General features: G+C 44.5%; 1 protein-coding gene across 1 annotated transcript in view; it reads left to right on the top strand.

The window, feature by feature from the left end:
• The window catches only part of FAM19A1 (family with sequence similarity 19 member A1, C-C motif chemokine like), a 306,137-nt gene that overhangs the window by 239,963 nt on the left and 47,963 nt on the right, over positions 1–18,211 (top strand). The window contains exon 3 of the mRNA XM_019536683.1: positions 715–855. Coding sequence (XP_019392228.1) covers positions 715–855 — 141 coding nt within the window. The remainder of the gene's footprint in view (positions 1–714; positions 856–18,211) is intronic.

Genomic DNA, 18,211 nt, shown 5'->3' with positions numbered 1-18,211 from the left:
AGTGCTACTGTCTGTCCATCTATCTTTCCACAGCTCTGTCTATTTAAGCGACCGGCTGCAAATGTTAATAAAGCACAAAACAAAGGACAAATACTATGTCTGATGACCTGGGATTATCCAGGAATTTTGCTTCCATTGGGATTACCTGTTTGGGGCTTCTGGGGAGGTAAAAACCCTGGACTATACCAAGACCCTACAATAACTGATTTTTCCTCTGCATGACCTGAACAGTGGGGTTCACTGCAATTTGGGAAGCTTATTTCCAGATGGATTCTCTGATTCACTGTAAATGTGTCAAAGAGCATAGCCTGGCAGTGTGAGGAAGAGAGATGAAATCAAATAGGAGGGCTTTTTTCCGTGCTAACTGTATCTTCATGCCTTCAGGTCCGTACGATGACATGGCCCCTTATTCAGACCACAAAGTTGTATTGATCTGACAGAGGCTAATAACCTACAACAGGCAGGAAGGATTTGGTGCCTTATCTTCTCGGGGGTAGGGAGGGGGGGCAATTATTTGCATTTCTTATTAAATCTGAAGCATTGCAACACCAGCCCTAGACAAGAGCGCACATAATGGAAGACACCACATTTCTAATCCTTTGGTAGGCAGACGCTTTCGTCACAAAGAGAGAGCGGAGCAGCATGCTTGGATGCTTTGAGTGGCCATTGCAGTTCTTCCTAATCAGTGTGTCAATATTCTCTCTCTTTTGCCAGAAGGAGGAACGTGTGAAGTTATAGCAGCGCACAGATGTTGTAATAAGAATCGAATTGAGGAAAGATCACAAACAGTAAAATGCTCCTGTCTACCTGGGAAAGTGGCTGGGACAACAAGAAACAGACCTTCCTGTGTTGATGGCAAGTAGCAAGTCCAGTTTATTCGTGACGTGTGGAGTATGTGCCTAGCAAACAGTCTATATGTGATGTATGATTGTAAACAGAGCTGTGTTCCCCGATTTGACCTTTTTTGTTTCTTTTTTAAAGGACAAGACACACATTTGTAAGTGTAAACTGTATGCAAAGAATTGGCCTTTTGCAATCCAGATATACCTTGCCTGCTACCTTACAGACTGATTCTGCAACCCATGCTTGGGCTATTACACACAGGATTAGCAGCAGCACAGTCAGTGGAGCTATTCACATAAATGCAGCAAGTCTCGTGGCAGAATCACACCTTTAGTAAACAGACAGCCAGTATTATCCCTTGCGTCCCTCTGCTGCAGCCCCCGCCTGCCTCATTAGCTTATTACAAGTGACAGCAATTGTTTGTCCTGAGTTAACAGTTTGAAAAGTCAGCTGCCAAAAAACCCCAGCGATAATAAGCATTGTGGGAAGATGGAAAGGAACTGGGCAGTTGATTCGGGTATGGCACATCTCCATTATTTATTAAAACCCAGCTCTGGCTGAGGTACCCCAAGCAGAATTTTGTCATCCGTGGTTTCCCTCGGAAAAGAAAACTAGACCGGGGGGGTTCCTATGGGAACTGAATGGTAGTGCTCAACGGCTCAGTTGTTACTCCAGCAGTGGTATCAAGACGCATATTCCCAGGATTATCATCCTTTATATAATTTATTTCATATCCATGTGAACCAGTAATGCACACCGAGCAGAGTGCATACCCCAATGTTGAGCCAAATTCAATGTCTGAAGAAGCTGTTGAGTTCAAGGGCTTAGTTGCTGCTTTTGTTACACAGACAAACTGGTAAATGTTGCATGATCAGTAGCATCCTGTTAACCGGGGTGGGGCGGAGTTGTGAAATGTTTCTTATTTATGTCTTTCACTTTTATTTGACCATTAATGATCTGGTGGCGCCATTGCCTGTACTACTTTGCGGCGCCAAAAGCCACTAGGCATCACGTTTTCCTTTCACTCTGAATCAGACTGCATACTGCTCAGTGCCAACACATTCCTCCGAGTGGCAGGTCTCAGCAGCGCTACGGTACAGCTGTTATTTTCAAAGCCTCCTATGTTCCCTATTCCGGTGCAGATTTTAAAATGTGGCTTTCTATCAGAGAGAGAGACAGATTTGACAATCTATTTTTCCTGGCCATCTTCCCTCAGTCACATGCTGCAGGATTTTCAAAGGGGCTGCCAACAGAGCAACAGCTGTTTCAATTTTAACTGAAAGTTAGATGAAAGTTCCTGTCGGCTTTATGGCCTGCAAAAGCATTGCAGCCAGGGTCCTCTGCCGCTGTCGTTAAATATTAAGTACACAGAAAAAATACGCTGTTCACTCGTGGGGGAGGTGGACTCTTCAAACTTCCTCATCTCTTCTTTATGGCGTGTCGGTTGTAGTTTATCGATGTAACCTGTTTTTCTTTCTTTTCTTATAATTTCAAAAAGGCTTTCAAGGTCTTAAATTGTGAGGCCATAACTCAGAGCCAGTTACCCTAGAAATGCCATTCAACCTCTGGACTCAGGCCTAGGAATGCAACTATAGTAGCGGTGAAGGATTACACTTTAATTCACACCTTGTCATGTTTTATTGCTTAATTATTCTGGTACAAAGACTCTCAGTCAGGGGGAAAAAATGCACTCTCAGGAAGCTGCAGGTGATACCTGTTGTTGGGCTTCACTAAAAATAAACTGGAAACTTTGAAGACTTGCATGTTCTGCATCAGGTCATGACAAATGGAGCCCATAGGTGCAGTGCGGTGGCAGCGTTTCATTCAGAGGTTGCTGGTATAGCAGCTCCAAGGAGGAATGATGTTAGAAGTCAGCTGCAGGTGTGGTTTGGAGTCACTCTGCTTAATAGCTCTGTCTGGATTACAATGAAAAGCAGTGTTATCAGCTGGGGTTTTGAAAGGGGCGAGGATGAAACAAAGGCCGATGTGAAAGTGGACTCCTCCTCCCACTGAAGTCTGCGGTAAGACTTCCAGTGAGTACAAAGGAAGAAAAACCGAACCACAAAGGAGCCTTTTCCCCTTTTAAGTTTGTAATTGTTGCAATCAGGACACGGGCTCTTTTGTCAGTGATTGAGGAAGGGTTAGGATACCGATATCCTGTTTACAAAGATCAACTGCAATGGCATTTTCTTGACCCTTTGTTTTATCCTCATCCTTTGCTGTTGATTCTGAACATGTTGACCCATCGTGGGTCAAAGCCTTCAAGGTCTGTAAGTACTTGTTCAATCTTCACTAAGGTAAAAACTCCTTTTATCTGATTTCAGTAAGAACTTTACTCGGGACAGCTCCCAAATCCTTCCTTCCTTGGTCTGGGCTTGTTTTTTAATTGGCGCGTTACAAAGGCTCATCTGTAAACACATTTCCCCCTTGAATGACTATCGGAAAACACTAAAGCTGGTTTAGTCTGACAAAAAGATGTACAAGGTACGCTGCTTAAAATCATAATCTGTCACAGAAAAACTCTCCTCGATCCGTGCCTTCAAAATGTGTTATGGATGCTCTTGCATACCTGCTGGCCCTTATACACCTACCCAAGCAGACACAGCTTGTTCTGAGAGGGGACTGGATGACTCGTGGGCTTGGGAAGAGAAAATAGATGCCATCTTGCCAACTGGACCCCAGCTCAGGGTGAATTGTTACCATGAGTCAAGTCATCTGCTGGCTATGCAGTTGCTTATATGAATAAGTTGGGACCCTGACTCCATTAAAATCTGTGGGCCAAACTCTCTCATACCTACTGGAAGCAGGTTCAAGACCTTGATAGTTTGCAGCATTTCAGATGCATCAGAAAATGCCCCAGGAGGATGTATGCATGCCAGCTGGACAGGATACAGAGCTTCTCCTTAACCCCCATAGAGTCCCTGAGCCAGAGCAGGTGAGCTTGCAAGGCCCCTGTCCACGTCCTTTCTTTTTCTGTGGATAAACTGTGTCAGTCGTAAGCAGTGTCAGCCTAGCATTTTTCAAGGGACATGCAAATTAGTGCATGGACCCTTCACAATGTATTAGTCAGGATAAACAGCCCTTCCCTGCATAAAACCTGTTTCTGCAACCCTTGCTCAGGCTGAGCGGGGCTTACATAAGCAACCTTCTGGCTAGCGCGTGAAGTTCACCACGTGGAAGTGCTGCTTGTGCTGTGAAGGATGGGAAGTAGGCACTCGTCTTGAAGGACGCTTGGCAGAGCATCACTTCCTGTTGCATCAACAGGCTCTCAGACTTGGAAACAGGAACCAGTTGCCTAGACTTTGAGAGTACAGCCCAACTAGATTACAGCAGCATCGGCATTGCGTTATTAAAAAAGCACAGAAGGATGAATATATACTGCCTGGGTTATACTGATACAAATTATACCAGGCCAGAAATGGACAGACAGGGTGCATCTACACATTCATTAATGTGCCTTAGATATTGCACCTTTAGCTTACTCCTCCCTTAATAAAGGACTAACTAAATGCACAGTACCTAAAGTTACAGTGGATATTTAGTGACGCTTGGTTCAGTGACCCCTACTATGCATTAGCCTTATAACACTGTGCAGGAGGCTATTAGCACAGTTTTCACCATGACACACCACTGCACAGTGTTGTTAAACCAAGGCGCAGTAAGCATCTCATGTAGACATGCCCACTGGGCCCTATCCTGGCCTAGCTACCTGCAGTATGTAGCTATCACTATGCCTCACTGCTTGATGGCAGGGGAAGAGGGAATGGCTGTTTGCTTTTAGCCAGACAGCACCTAACTGGTACATCTGGGACAGGTGGAGTTGCACTTCTGCTTCTTTCAAGAGTAATTCTGCACTAGATTGGAAGAAGTCACCCCAGTGTAGGGGGCTCTGTCATTTGCCCTCTGCTGCACCATCGTAAACGCGCTGTCTGTCCAAGCCACAAGCTATCCCACCCGGTCAACTGGGAAAACATTATCCTGACGCCCACCCCATTTGCCGTGGAGTTACAGAGCAGCATAAGCAAGGGAGAAACAAAATCTGAAGTTGCTCACTACGCAGCAAAGCCAGTCTGTTGACTCATCTATTGTACAAACGATGCTGCTTGCTTTCAGGCTTTACTCCTCTCCTGCCAGTCTCTCTGCTGGAACATTTTGAGCACTTTTCCCCTTCTCAGAACTCATCTAGTGCCTCAGTGTGAGACATCCTTTGTCTTCAGAATTTGCCTTTTCACTTCATGCCCATGTTTGCTGTTGGATTTGTTCCTACTCTTATGTGCCCTCTTGAATTGCCCAGACATCTCCCACATGCTTAAGCCCCAAACCTATTGCTGCTGTCAGTGTGCTATCAAGCTCCTGATTTGGCCTCCTGACTTACAAGCCGGAGGTTTAGACACGTAGGAATTGGCACTGAGGTTTGTTTCACATTCAGAAGTTAGACTTCCATAGCTTCTATTGAACTCCTCTTTACAAAGACAGGTATATGAGCAAAATGTCTTTTTTATGACATATGCACACTACCCCTGCATGGTCGTATCAGCCATTCTTTTGAACTTGCACCTTCTCTCTCCATGGGGTTTTTTCCCTTCTCACTTGAAAAAATCCTTTCGCTAGAGGTTTATTGCATATATTTTCATCCTTCCTGTGCATATTTGAGCAAAATGGTGCAGTGCAGGAATGTTTGCCCAAATACCAGGCATTTTTTATTGTGTGCCACCTGACTAATAGTGTTTCTTCTTTGCTGTGGGGGTTTATTCCTTTGACTCCTAACTGAATTGTTTTTCCTTTGCTTGTTTAACTTGGGTGTTGATAGTCACATACTCTGCCTCTCTCCAGGGCCTTCATTTTTGCATTGCTGTTTGCCCAGCAGCAAAACAGATGAGCATTGCCTTTGCAAGTATCTAAACTATATCTCCAAGTAAAATTTTTCCTGACTTGCTCTTTGTTGCACCAAAACCCAAAGTTGGTCCTTTTAATAAGGAGCCCTCTAATATTCCAAGTTAACAGACTGGCTTTTTCAAGACAGCCGCCTCTATTTCTCCTTTACATTGGATCTCCTTGGATCCTTTATATATATATTTTTTAAAGGCTAAAATTCTGCTACCATTGGTAGACCTACTAGTAGGGCTGGGAGTTTGCTCATCATTCATAGATAATATGTGGAGGGGAGAGCTTGGTCTTCCATTTTTTTTCATTATTCCTTAAAAGCTCTCTCTGTATTCCCTATGTGCATTCTCCATATGGAAAGTATGGAGTATATCTAGCCCTCGACAAAAAGTAGTGCAATTTTTTTTTATTCCGCTTCCATTTTACAAGCCTCTCTGGTTTTCAATCATAGTTCAGCTTCTTGTATGAATCTTTGTTTCCAGACCTGCTAAACATATTAACATCATATTTAAAGGCTGCTGGGGGATTTACAATCTCAGAGCCTCCACTGCAGCCACACATTTCCTTCAACTTCCTCCTTGTTGCAGACAGTGCCCCTTTCACCAGATATTTAATTGCAGTCTGTTAGCTCAATTCCTGGGTTTTCTAGCTCTGTGTATTATATACATGGTACAATGTGATATTTGCATGACAGTGCAGACTTCAGAATAATTTATTTATTTTGCTACCAAGAAGAAATGGCCTTGGCATTGCATTGAGTTGGAAGTTAAATTAACATTCAGCTACCTCTGCACCCAGAGCTTCTGGCACCAAAGAGAAGCCACCTCTGGCATCTCGAGATGTTTTAGTTTGCTGCGCCCTGAAGTCATTTAAGGCACATTACGCTGCTGAATGTGCTACGGCGGCTGGAATTAATGCACACTATGCCGCCGCCTCATGCAAACACCAACACCATTAAAGCGGTGCAAAAGCATTTAACCCACTTTAAAGCGTCGTGCACACATGCCCCTCACTTCAGCTATGCACGCCCATGGTCTCTATGTTGCCAGTTGGTTCCTCAGAAGGTTAAGCATAGCCCTTTATAGCAAGCACCCAAGTACACGTGGACAGATAAGCTTTCCTCCCTCTATGCTTCTGCCAGGTCATTTTTGAAGATGGTTTGCTTGCAAGCTTTTCATTTTAGTTGTTCAGAATCTGCTAATTCAGTATTTTACTGGACGTATACCACAGCAGTGTTGCTACCTGCCAGTTGGCAGGCAGTGATGCTTGCCGTGAAGTGAAAAGGCTCCTATTTATGAGAGCAGTGGTATGGTTTGGGGAAACGTGCTCCAAGTTTGTATGACAATTGGGTGTTTCTGCAGACACTCCCAAGAGGAGCTAGGTTAGTTGGAATATTCTGGAAAAGCAAAAACAGAAGAGCAAATAAGAAAGAACAAGCACAAGGTGTTTGGCTTCTTTATTTCACTATATAGTAGCAGAAAAACCCTGCGTTGTTATTTGCTTCAGCATTTTGCAAGGGTGCTACAAAAAACAACTGAGAATAAAATACATGCATTGTTTTACTTTTTCTGGTTTTAGATGGTAAACAACGTGCACGATACCGTATCATTTACAGTGGTATTGAACTGTTATGTAGTCAATAGGAGGTTGTGCCTGTGTATTCTTCAGGGCCTTTGAACAATATATAATTTGTTCATCTATACAGAAATGAGCTGTGTTATGGTTAATGGTGCTCTCATATACACGTGTCTCTAGTGCTGGAATTTATTGTCGTCTCTTCAGTGTTAGCATTATTAAACTCTCTTCCAAAGGCATAATTCACTGTATTTCCTTCATAAATGTGGAGTATTGTTTCATAAACAGAGTGTAACAAAGAATGCATGCGGCAATGTGTTGCGTTAGCCTTAAGGAAACCAGCTTATAGGAACATTTGCACGGTTTTCCAGTTGTGGCTGCTTTTGAAACTAAGATACATAGAATACTGCCCTGAACGTCTCATAAATAAGGAAGGTCATGTCAGCGTTTCCCAGCTTTCTCGATTTACTCCCCATTATTATTCAAGTTCAATGGGTCCTTCCAGAAGGAACTGTAAGAGTTGGGTGCAATTCATAATTTGAACCTTTGTGTATCATGGAGAAAGGTTAATGCACTCTCATGCATTAGATTCAGTTTCTGCTCTCACACCATTTGCCATCAGGTGGGACCCGACACTGGATCAAGGGATGGTGAAGCAAATCTGATGCAGAGAATATGAAATAAAATAAGCCAACCCTTCTCTTTCCTCACCAACCAGGGATCATATCAGGCACAGAATCCTCGACAATGAGGATTGACGGGACCTCAGGAGGTCACATCCAGTCCAACCCCCTGCTCAAAGCAGGACCAGCCCCAACTACATCATCCCAGCCAAGGGTTTGTCTAGCCAGGTCTTAAAAACCTCCAAGGATGGAGATTTCCCAACCTCTCTAGGTAACCTGTTCCAGTGTTTTACTACCCTTGTCATGAGAAAGGTTTTCCTAATATCTAAACTTCTCCTACTGCAACATGAACCCATTGCTCCTTGTTCTGTCGTCTGCCCCTACTGAGGACAGCCCAGCTCCATCCTCTTTGCAACCCCCTGCAAGGAGTTGAAGGCTGCTGTTCAATCCCCCCCCCATGGGCTTCTCTTCTCCAGATTAAATAAACCCAGTTTCCTCAGCCTCTCCTCACAAGTCATGTGTCCCAGCCCCCCAACCATTTCTGTTGCCCTCCGCTGGACTCTCTCCAATGTGTCCACATCCTTTCTGTAGCAGGGAGCCCAAAACTGAACACAGGACTCCAGCTATGGCCTCCCCAGTGCTGAACAGAGGGGAAGAATCACTTCCCTTGACCCACTGGGAATGGTCCTACTAATGCAGCCCAGGATGCCATTAGCCTTGTTTGCAGCAAGGGCGCACTGTTGGCTTATATTCAGCTTCTTGTCCACTATAATCCCCAGGTCCTTTTCTGCAGAGCTGCTGCTTAGTCAGTCAGCTCCTGCGGAAGTGAACCTGACCAGTCTGTAGTTCCCCTTATCCTCCTTCTTCCTTTTCTTAAAGAAGAGCACTATATTTGCCCTTTTCCAGTTGTCCAGGACCTCTCCCAGTTGCCATGAGTTTTCAAAGATGATGGCCAGTGGCTCTGCAGTCACATCAGCCAACTCTCTCAGCACCCTCGGATGCATCACATCCAGCCTTATGGACTTGTACACATTCAGCTTTTCCAGATGTCCCTAACTTGTTATTTTGCCACTGTCAACTGCTCACTTTCTCCCTAGAGTGTGCAATAGCATCAAATCAAGCAGCAGAAAAATTTAATGAGGGGCACCCTTTCCAGTGGGTATTTCTCTGATGCAAAGTTATGAATTTTTGAGGTGTTACCTGTCTTTTTGCCTGCCTATGGCCTTGTGTATTAATACAGTTTTGTGAAAATGTCTGTATACCATTAACAAGACTTTGTCACTTGAACTAAGCAACCCCTGAACACAGTACTTTGGTGGTATAGGACAGCTTTGTCATTTTTAAGGGTTGTGGGGTTTTGTACTGATTCTTCATTCCCAAGCCACTGAGTCCTTGAACAGTCATCTTGGAGAGGAGAGAAGTGCAGGTATCACCACCCTTAACCTTCCACTCTGATTATAAGCACCAGAAGGAGGTCAAAGGAAAAAAAGTCACTACCAAATGCCCTCCCTTGGTACGTACCTTTTTTCTATAGGCACCAGAATCTCAAAGGATCCTTCCCTCTCTGAGGAACGACCTACAGACAATAAGATACACCCAGAATATTGACAGGAGCTAAATTGACAGTATTTTCTTTAATTATGGAGAAGATGCCTACTACAGAACAAGCACACATATAATGTGTTTTGAAGGTCACAGTATCTAACACTGTGACCTGAGTGCTACAAAAAAAAATGACAACTGAACAGTTTCCACCTTTGATGTTTCCAACATATTGTGGGCCTAATATGGAGTGACAAAATCTCCAACTTCACTGGTGTGGAATGGGCCAAGATACCCAGCATGTTCGTACTCCTGAGACTGAGACACCTCCATTGGTTAGGACATATGAATCATATGAGCGATGACCAAATTCTCAAGGGCATATTCCACAGAGAACTGGCCACTGGCAAAGGTCAACTTGGACACCCCAAACTCTGTTTTGTTGATGCCTGCAAGAAACACTCTTGTGAGCTGTGCAGTGATGGCCAACACTAGGAATCAATTGCTTTGGACTGCTGTGAGTGGAAAGCTGCCATGAAGCAGGGCCTATGTCGCTTTGAGACAGAGAAGAGGTGTCGGAGGCAGGCAAGACAAGACGGTGTTTGGCATGCCGGCACAAGCTCAACCGAGTTTGTACATGCAACTTGCCAGAGGATCTGCTTGTCGTGCATCAGACTCAGAGCTCAGGAAGCTGTGGTGGTACCCAATAACCAACCAAAGGTGTAATCCCGATGGTCTCCTAAGGCCTATGGCTGCCCATGGTGAGCATCTAGCACTGCAAAGGGAGAACATGGATTTCTTAACTGATGTCAGTATTGACAAACTGAAGTCCATAGCGGTCTCCAAGTTTATACCAGCTGAGAGTTTGGCCAAAAGAAATTTAGAAATGCGGTCATCATACCAAAAGATGCTTGCAGTTGAGGCCGGATCCAAAGCCTTGTGAAATCAGTAGAAAGACCCCTATTGACTTTTAGGTCAGGTTCTGAGTAAATGCTTTGTTACATACATTCCTTTATCCATCAGCACTTATATCATGTGAAAACAATACAGTCACAACGCCAGTAGTTTTCTGTTTATCTAATGTGTATGTTAGGTGGTATCAAAAGAACAATGTCTTTTCACCCGTCCCCCCCCTTTTATACAAGTGCTTTCAATCAATTCTTATTACTTCAAGGATAAGGGAGGGGGAAAGGTTGGCTTTTTTTAAACCCAAGAAGTCATCTTCGCATCCCTCTAGCTGTGCTCCGGCCTAGATAAAAAGAGATCTCAGGGTCCCGTATTATTAATGCACTGTCTGTATGAATAACGAGCAGGCTCAGTGAATTATTTCACACTCCTGGGAAAATCTATAACCCTGTCCTTCTGCAACACCATTGGAAACTGAGCAGGAGATTCGCATTTTTCGATCAGGTGAATTCAGATGACTTCATTTGTAAAGGGGGAAAAAAGTATACTCATCCCCACTGAGACCCATTTAGCAAACTCAGAGACACACAGCATACCGTATGTATTTGAAAAGAACAGGAAGCTTAGCTGTATACCATTGTGTCTCAGGGGTGTTTTTTTTAATCCAGAAAAATCTCTTCTTGAACTGTCCTTCTGGCCGGACTCTCTTCTCCCAAAATTGCTCTCCTGTGGCCTCCTCCTGCAACATGGTGACTTCAATGGGGACGGAATTCTCAGTAACTGTCAGTGATTCTGAAGAGAGATTAATTCACTTACTAAGAGAGCATGGTCCTCAATACCAGTTTATCCTTACATTTCAATTCATAATTAAAGAGTGGGAGATTGAGAGGAGCCTATGAGAGCTGTATGCCTGATTTATTAAATAGGTGTTGGGTACCCAACTCTCTTGGGCTTAACTAAAGATCATAGGAATTAGTGTAATCAGACCTCTTGGTGTGATTTCCTCTCTTCAATGAGGAGAAGAGGCAGGTGCAAGACAAGTTGCAGTGAACATTTAGTCTAAGTACAGACAATCAAAGAGCCCGAGGCTGAATTGATTCAGTCTTTGCAGGTTAGTTTAAAATGCACAGATTAATTTGAAACAGGAGTGAACAGAAATTTACCTTTGATTCAGGAAATGCAGCCATGTGCCTGCAGTGGCTCAGGCCAGAAGCCAGGGGGCGGAAGGCAGGGTGGGAAGCTACGTCATGGTTCTCTGTCTGTGTGTTCACTTCCGCTTCCTACAGCCCCTGATGTCTCTGGGATTTGCAGTCCAGGATTACAATAGCAGGACTCTGCAGGGTTGCTCATTACTTCCTCTTCCTGCTTCCAGGTGCCTCTGGGATTTGTAGTCCACAGTTATAACCAGCACTAAGTTTGAGTCAGGAAAGGGGTGTTTAACACCCCGCCCTGGCCCCAGACTCCAGCCGGGGTTTGCCGGGGAGGAGGGGCAGTCCCTACCAATCCCCAACTCCGCATCAACAGGGCTGCATCCCCAGCCAGGCTTGCCCCCCAGCCCCTTCTCAGCCAGCCCTCACTGCTCCAGCTAGGTAGAAGAGGTTGTGGGGCCAGCCCTGCTCTCTGGAGCAGACAGCACAGCCCAGCCCAGGGCTAGAAAGCATGCTGGGATGCTGGAGGACTGTGATTTAACTTGAACCAGGAAGGGGTCTGGGGCACAAGTTTCATAAACTGGTTTGACCCAAATCAGTTAAGTCTGATACTACATTCAACCAGGTTTATCTTAAAACAGCCTTTTTGAAAGAATAACCCACTGACAGTTCTAAAAAATGAAAATTAGCATCCATGTTTGGTGACTTATGTAAATCCTTAATTAAGGATGTTAGAAGGATTTTATTTCTAAGTTTTTTATTTAATTTAATTCTTGATATTGCAATACAGGTGCAATATATTGTTATTCATGTAATTATCTACACTTTTATTTCAGCTTTTTGGAAATCCTACTAGGTATAATGAAGATCATTGGCTTTTCAGTTTGTTGGAAGAACCAACCAATCCAAAATTTGTTTTAGGTCAGAATCCACTGAAACAAACAAAAATTGCCAACAACCAAACAGTTTTGGGTTTAACTGAATATTTTCCACCTGAGTCCACCTGAGATGAAAGAAATTATTTTTAACCCCTTTTTGCTTAAGAAAAAAAGGAAATAAACATAATAATGTAGCACTGGTATGACATAACACATTTTGCTTTAAAAAAGTCTAAACAAAACCTCTAGACTTTTGTCTCATCAAGAAAAGGTCTATGTATGTTGATGTGAGGGTCTTTTTTAAGCCCAAACTGTTTAAACTCAGCACTAAATCAGGAATTGTTCCAATCAACCTGAATGTGCATGAAATGTTTCAAGTAAAGGCTTTTTCCATCCACTGGTACTACTAAGGTTTTGTGGTATTGCATCCCATAAGCTAATAGTTTCACTTAATTTAAATAACCATGTGGTCTGGGGTTTGAGAGCTTTGGCATTTCCCGTACCACATGTAATCATCTTGCCCTTTCTAATCTTGGCCCCTTTTCTTAAAGAATTACTAGCAGTGTGACACACATTTACACATGACTTCACTTTAATTCAGTGCAAACTTATGTGGAAGAGAAAAACCTAAGAAAGGGCCATATTGTGGCAAGGACGCTTGAACTAGACACTTGTGACTTTATTTACATGTTGTTTTCATGTGGGATACAAATATGCAAGGCCATAAGGGGCTGGCATAATTTCAATAACGTTTCAGTGGCACAGCATTGAGTCCTTGTGTCAAAAAGAAAGCTAAGCCACTCTTGCTATTTGGAGGCATGTCTCCAGATCTAGAACTGGTGCTCTCAGCCATCTTCTCTGTAAGCAGAAATCATCTGTCTCCAGAAATGATCCTGTCTCTAATTGCTTTATTTCTCTGAAGTTACATGTGGATGCCAAATTGTTCAGCTCTGCCATGTCAGTAGCGATCTTTTTGTCCATTGCTTGTTCTTCAGGACAAAAGCAGTAGTTCTCTAGAGTGCCCATTGATGTAGGAAGAAGGATACTTTGGGCTTTGGATCAGGCCCTAAATGTCTCAGTACAGGTGGTATTGTTTGTATCTCACTAAACTCCCTGCCCAGACAAATCTAGGATAGATTTCTGAGTGGAAAAGATAGATGATCATCTGCTGATGGTGTGGAGATGCTGCAGCTAATGAGATCATCTGACTGCAGTGTTATGCGAGTACCTCTTCATCCCAGCTATAATTCATCTCCCTACCTGTGTCTTGTATTCCTTTCTTTTCCAGTTGACACTCCAGTTTCCTGTGTAGCAAAACAACCACCTCTTTTATTATCAGGACCGTAGAACAGCTGACTAATCCACCCCGATGAAGTGCAGGGGGCTCACTTGAATTCCAATGAGTTTTTTCTCAAGAAAAAGTATTTCTTTTTTTTAAAGGTTGGGGAAAATGGAAGTGATGGCACTATCCATCTGCATGATGGTGTGATCATTTCTGCACGCTCAAGTGAGATTCTTCAGCACCAGCATAGAGGAAAAAGAGCCCTAGAAACCACCTACACAGTACACATGAATAGGAACACAATGGCAAAAATTAAAGGACCACATAGCATTATGAAAGCACATAGGAACATATAATTATTTCTCCTCCGTGCAGAAGGGAGCAGCCTTTCTATAAAATGCCATTCAGTTTGCCAACTAAAATGAAATTCAGTGGGAGTCGTCTGCAGATATAGGTAGCACTGGCCTGAGTAACATGTTGAAAGAGCCATGTGAAGGATCCCGGGGCCAGTTTCATAGAAAGAGAGAGGACTTCCCATTGAGACTATGAATAAGCCTCCACAGAGCACAAGGAGCAAAGCAAGGGGGAAGGGAGAAGCTCAGCTGAATAATGGTCATGTTACCTGGTCACTGCAAGTGCAAAGTGAAGCAGGAGGCTGAGGAGAATTAGGTCTGCACTGTAGCTTCAACCTTGGCAATGCCCAGGCAGCAGCTGAAGTCCCCTGAAGTACTTTCAATGAGTCAGCTAGGGTAACTGGAGGGCACACTTTAAAAAGCATGCGTCTGTGCTCTCTCGGCTCCGGGAGCTGGTGTCAGGGAGGTGCAGCAGAGCCGTTACTCTGCCTTAGCGCACCATCCTGTCATGCCCCTCTGAGAGGCCTGGCACAGGCAGTGGCTTTGAACTCGTGCACTGCTGGAGCACGGAGAGCATCAGGAGCTTGCAAAGTGCCAGCCCCTGCACAGCAGAGAAGAGAACTGGCCTCTCTTTCCCACCCATGTGCACCCAGCCAGGCTGCTCAAGCAGGGACAGTGCCCGCTAGCACCATACGGCCATGCAACTGCACAGGGGTGAACACGTCCTTAGTACTGGTTAGCAAGGCCCCCTTCTGACCCAGAGCTGCTGATGAAGAGCTTTGCAAATAACACAGATGGGTTGCAGAAGAGCCAGGCCAGGAAGAGATCAAAAAACTGGTCTGGGGAGCAGCATGTTAGAGCCAAAGGACTTGCTGGCAGGGAATGTGCAAGTCTCTGCGAAGGATGCAAGAGCGCTCGCCTGTGATGGATTTGTCTGCGGGAACTTTGATGTAGTAGGATCCAGCAGAGCAGCTGCAGGACGGGTGGAACAAGCAGAATGAATTTAGCTTGTTCAGAAAGTCTAGCCCATAGCCACCCTGACTGCCAGCACACGGCCGCAGCAAGAGGACGAGTGGAAGGTGCTGCTCTATTTGATCTTAGATTTAATAAATCCATGAAGAGGAACCTCTCCTGTTAAAATAAGATGTGTGAAAAGCAATAGACCTTTACAGCATGCCATTAAAGGAGATCTGAGTTGATTTAAATTTCGCTTGCTAAAAATGTGTATTGGCCAACCTCTGCTAACAGGAAAAGATTGCCGGAGCTGACCACCTCTGTTGACTTGCATCCGCAGAGGGCCTGGCTCTGGGACCAGAGCAGCATTATCATGTACCACCAGACCATCTCTCCAGAGGCATCAGTCATTTGAGTGTAGGGTTTCCAGCAGCACAGGGCAACAAACCAGGCAGCATGGGGGGTTGTGGACCCTAGGGCAGATGTTCAGGTGCAATGCGCACTCCTTGAATCACATCTCCAGGCTTGAATTCAGTGGGCAGAACCACCCCACTTACTAGGCAATTACACAACCAGACTCATATAGTAGAGTCTGCAGCCAGTTGCTATGTTTTCAGCATTGTAGGTTGCCTAAAGCCAACATATGCTAGAGCAGCCTTTAGGCTTTTCTCACACCATGTGGAGACTCCCGAAGCAGAGAAGTGTGAGGCTGAGCTCCTAGGCATTTTTTCACGCTTCTCGCTGACTTGCCCTGTCATTTTAGCCACATGGAAAGGCCTGGCTCAGGGTGTTTAATGTGGTTTTGGAGACTTTGATTTGAATGCTGCAGATGTGGCAGTGTGTAGCAGGGTAACACACTAGGGTTGCCGTGCTCTCCCCTAGGGTGTCCTCCATACGGTGCCAAACGTTCGTTAAGCACCCTCGGAATCTCGCCTGCCACGTCTTCGATGTTATGTCATTATTGTAGGGAGGCTGCCCTTCGTTTCCTTGGCTACGGTTCTGCTGCTAGCCCGCATCTCAGTTCTATAATGGGGCTCTTATGGGCTACGCGTGGCTCCGACCAACCCCGTACCACGCCCCAAGCCTCGCAGATGTCCCGGACGTTGTTTGGGTCTGTTTCACTCTCCACACCCCACAGGCACTCTGGCTACTCTCACAACCTGCATCTCACTGGCACTTGGGCTTGTCTTGCCACTGTGCCACCTGGCACCCGTCAATTGCTGCCCTCTCTTTGGGGCTTCTCACGCTGCCCCCTCTCTGGGGCCGGGGTCCCCACGCTACTGTAGAGCCCCTATGAGGCCTCCTCCAACCCCTGATAGCCTCAGCCAGTCCTCCGATGTAACATCAAGAACACCAGCCAATCAGCTATAACATACCTCTATGCCTCATGGCTAAAACGTCCTCCAAACCACACTGCAGGTGTTCCATCGCTCACCCGTGTCGCTAGCGGCTTGCACATCCAGCCCTTTTCTCTTCCACACATTCAGGGCCCAGCTCCTTCCTCCTTGGCCGCAGGCCCTCCCCTCCCTGGGCTTTGGCCTGTGATTTATACCTGAGCCAGGCCCCGCCCCTTCCGTTCAGCTGACCAAACAGGTGTGTGTCCTTAACTCCCTCTGGTTGCCCCTAGCAACCGACACCTGAGCCACTACTCCAACTTTGCAAGTAGCAGGCACCTTAGTGCCCTGCTACACAGTGACTCCGGAGAAATTTAAGCACCCATTTCCATGCACTATTAGCAAATGAAAAGACAAGAGCTAAATATTATTCAATACTAAATGTTAGAGAGAGGTGACTATTTTTTTCCCCCCGAGATGTGCATGCCTCATTAATTCTTTTTTTTATTCATCCTATGGGAAAAATTCTCCAGCTTGTTTCTATTGTGCTAACCCATTGGGGGCCTACTTCTTTGGTAGGCATGCCACAAATTAGCCTCTCATCTGTTCCGAGTGCCACTCTGATCCACGTCCCCTGCCTGATCTGCTTTCTGCTCCCTGCCTTGTGCTCCCAGCCTGCTCTCTGCTCTGCTTTTTACTTCCCTGTGTGTTGCTGTGCTGCCTGTCCTCGTCCTGATCTACCACATGCCACGCACAGAAGCTGCCCGTGATAGTTGTGGCATTTGTGCTGCGGGTTGAGCACCCATGTGCTAACCTATCAAAATTAATCTGGAAACTACAGATTATTTGAAAAAAAAATCAACAATATATCTGGTTCTAATTGCTTCAGATTATCCAATAATTTTTATTTCACCTTAAATTCAGTAAATTTCCTCCCTATAAAAATGACCATTCATGCACTCAGTGCTTCTCTTTAGAAAACTGAGAACTCCATTTGAGAATTAAATAAATGTACTGCACTCGGGGGATTTCTTTTAAACCACAGGCTTTATGCAGAGGGAGCTGGCTGTTTTAGCACTTGCCCTGCAGATTTTAAAAAATCAGCATTTATACATATATATGTATTTTAAATGTCAGTGTAGTTTACTAGTCCAGTATCTGAAAGGAAGCAATACTCTCTGTGAGGAGTGTTTCCACGGACCATTCAGTTCACTGCAGTAGCTGCTCAAGGTTAAACAAGCACAACTGCTGATGTAATGTGGCAAAACCCAATGATGTTTAAAAAGTGCTACCTCTGTTTGCAAGTATAACGTGAAAAATGAGCAGAGGCAGTGGGAAGAAGATATATATATATATATATATATATATATATATATTTTAACATCTAATCCGTTTCATTTATAAATGCTGTCTCTAAAGAGAGCTGCAATGTTTTATAATGTGATCCTGATTAATCTTTCCTTTTATGATTACAATTCAATGGCAGTACATATAGAGCAGACTTTTTTAATGATACTCACGTGGTCAATACATAAGGCTTTTTTATTTTCTTTATGCACAGCGCTCATAGGCAGCACGGTAAAATATCAGCACAGCTCATCATTAAGGAATGAAATAGAGAATGAATGGCATGATTCATCACAGGCTGCTTGAAGTCAGTGGCAAAATTCCCATTAATTTCAATGAGACTAGGATAGGTCCCTCTGTGCGTGTGTTTTTCCTACCATATCCTCCCTATTATCTTTATACCGCATGTCTCTTCTGAAATACCTGCAGTATGTGTATGCATGTCATATAAATTATGCACATCTCAAATGTACACATCTTCCTCTCTCCTCCAGGAGCAAATTTAAGAGAAATATAATAGCTCCTGCAGTCCCTTTAGAATT

This window comes from Crocodylus porosus, unplaced genomic scaffold, assembly GCF_001723895.1.
Source record: "Crocodylus porosus isolate Cpor-Errol unplaced genomic scaffold, CroPor_comp1, whole genome shotgun sequence".
NCBI lineage: Eukaryota > Metazoa > Chordata > Crocodylia > Crocodylidae > Crocodylus > Crocodylus porosus.
Note: the sequence above shows the minus strand (reverse complement) of the source record. Positions and strands in the feature narration are given on the sequence as shown.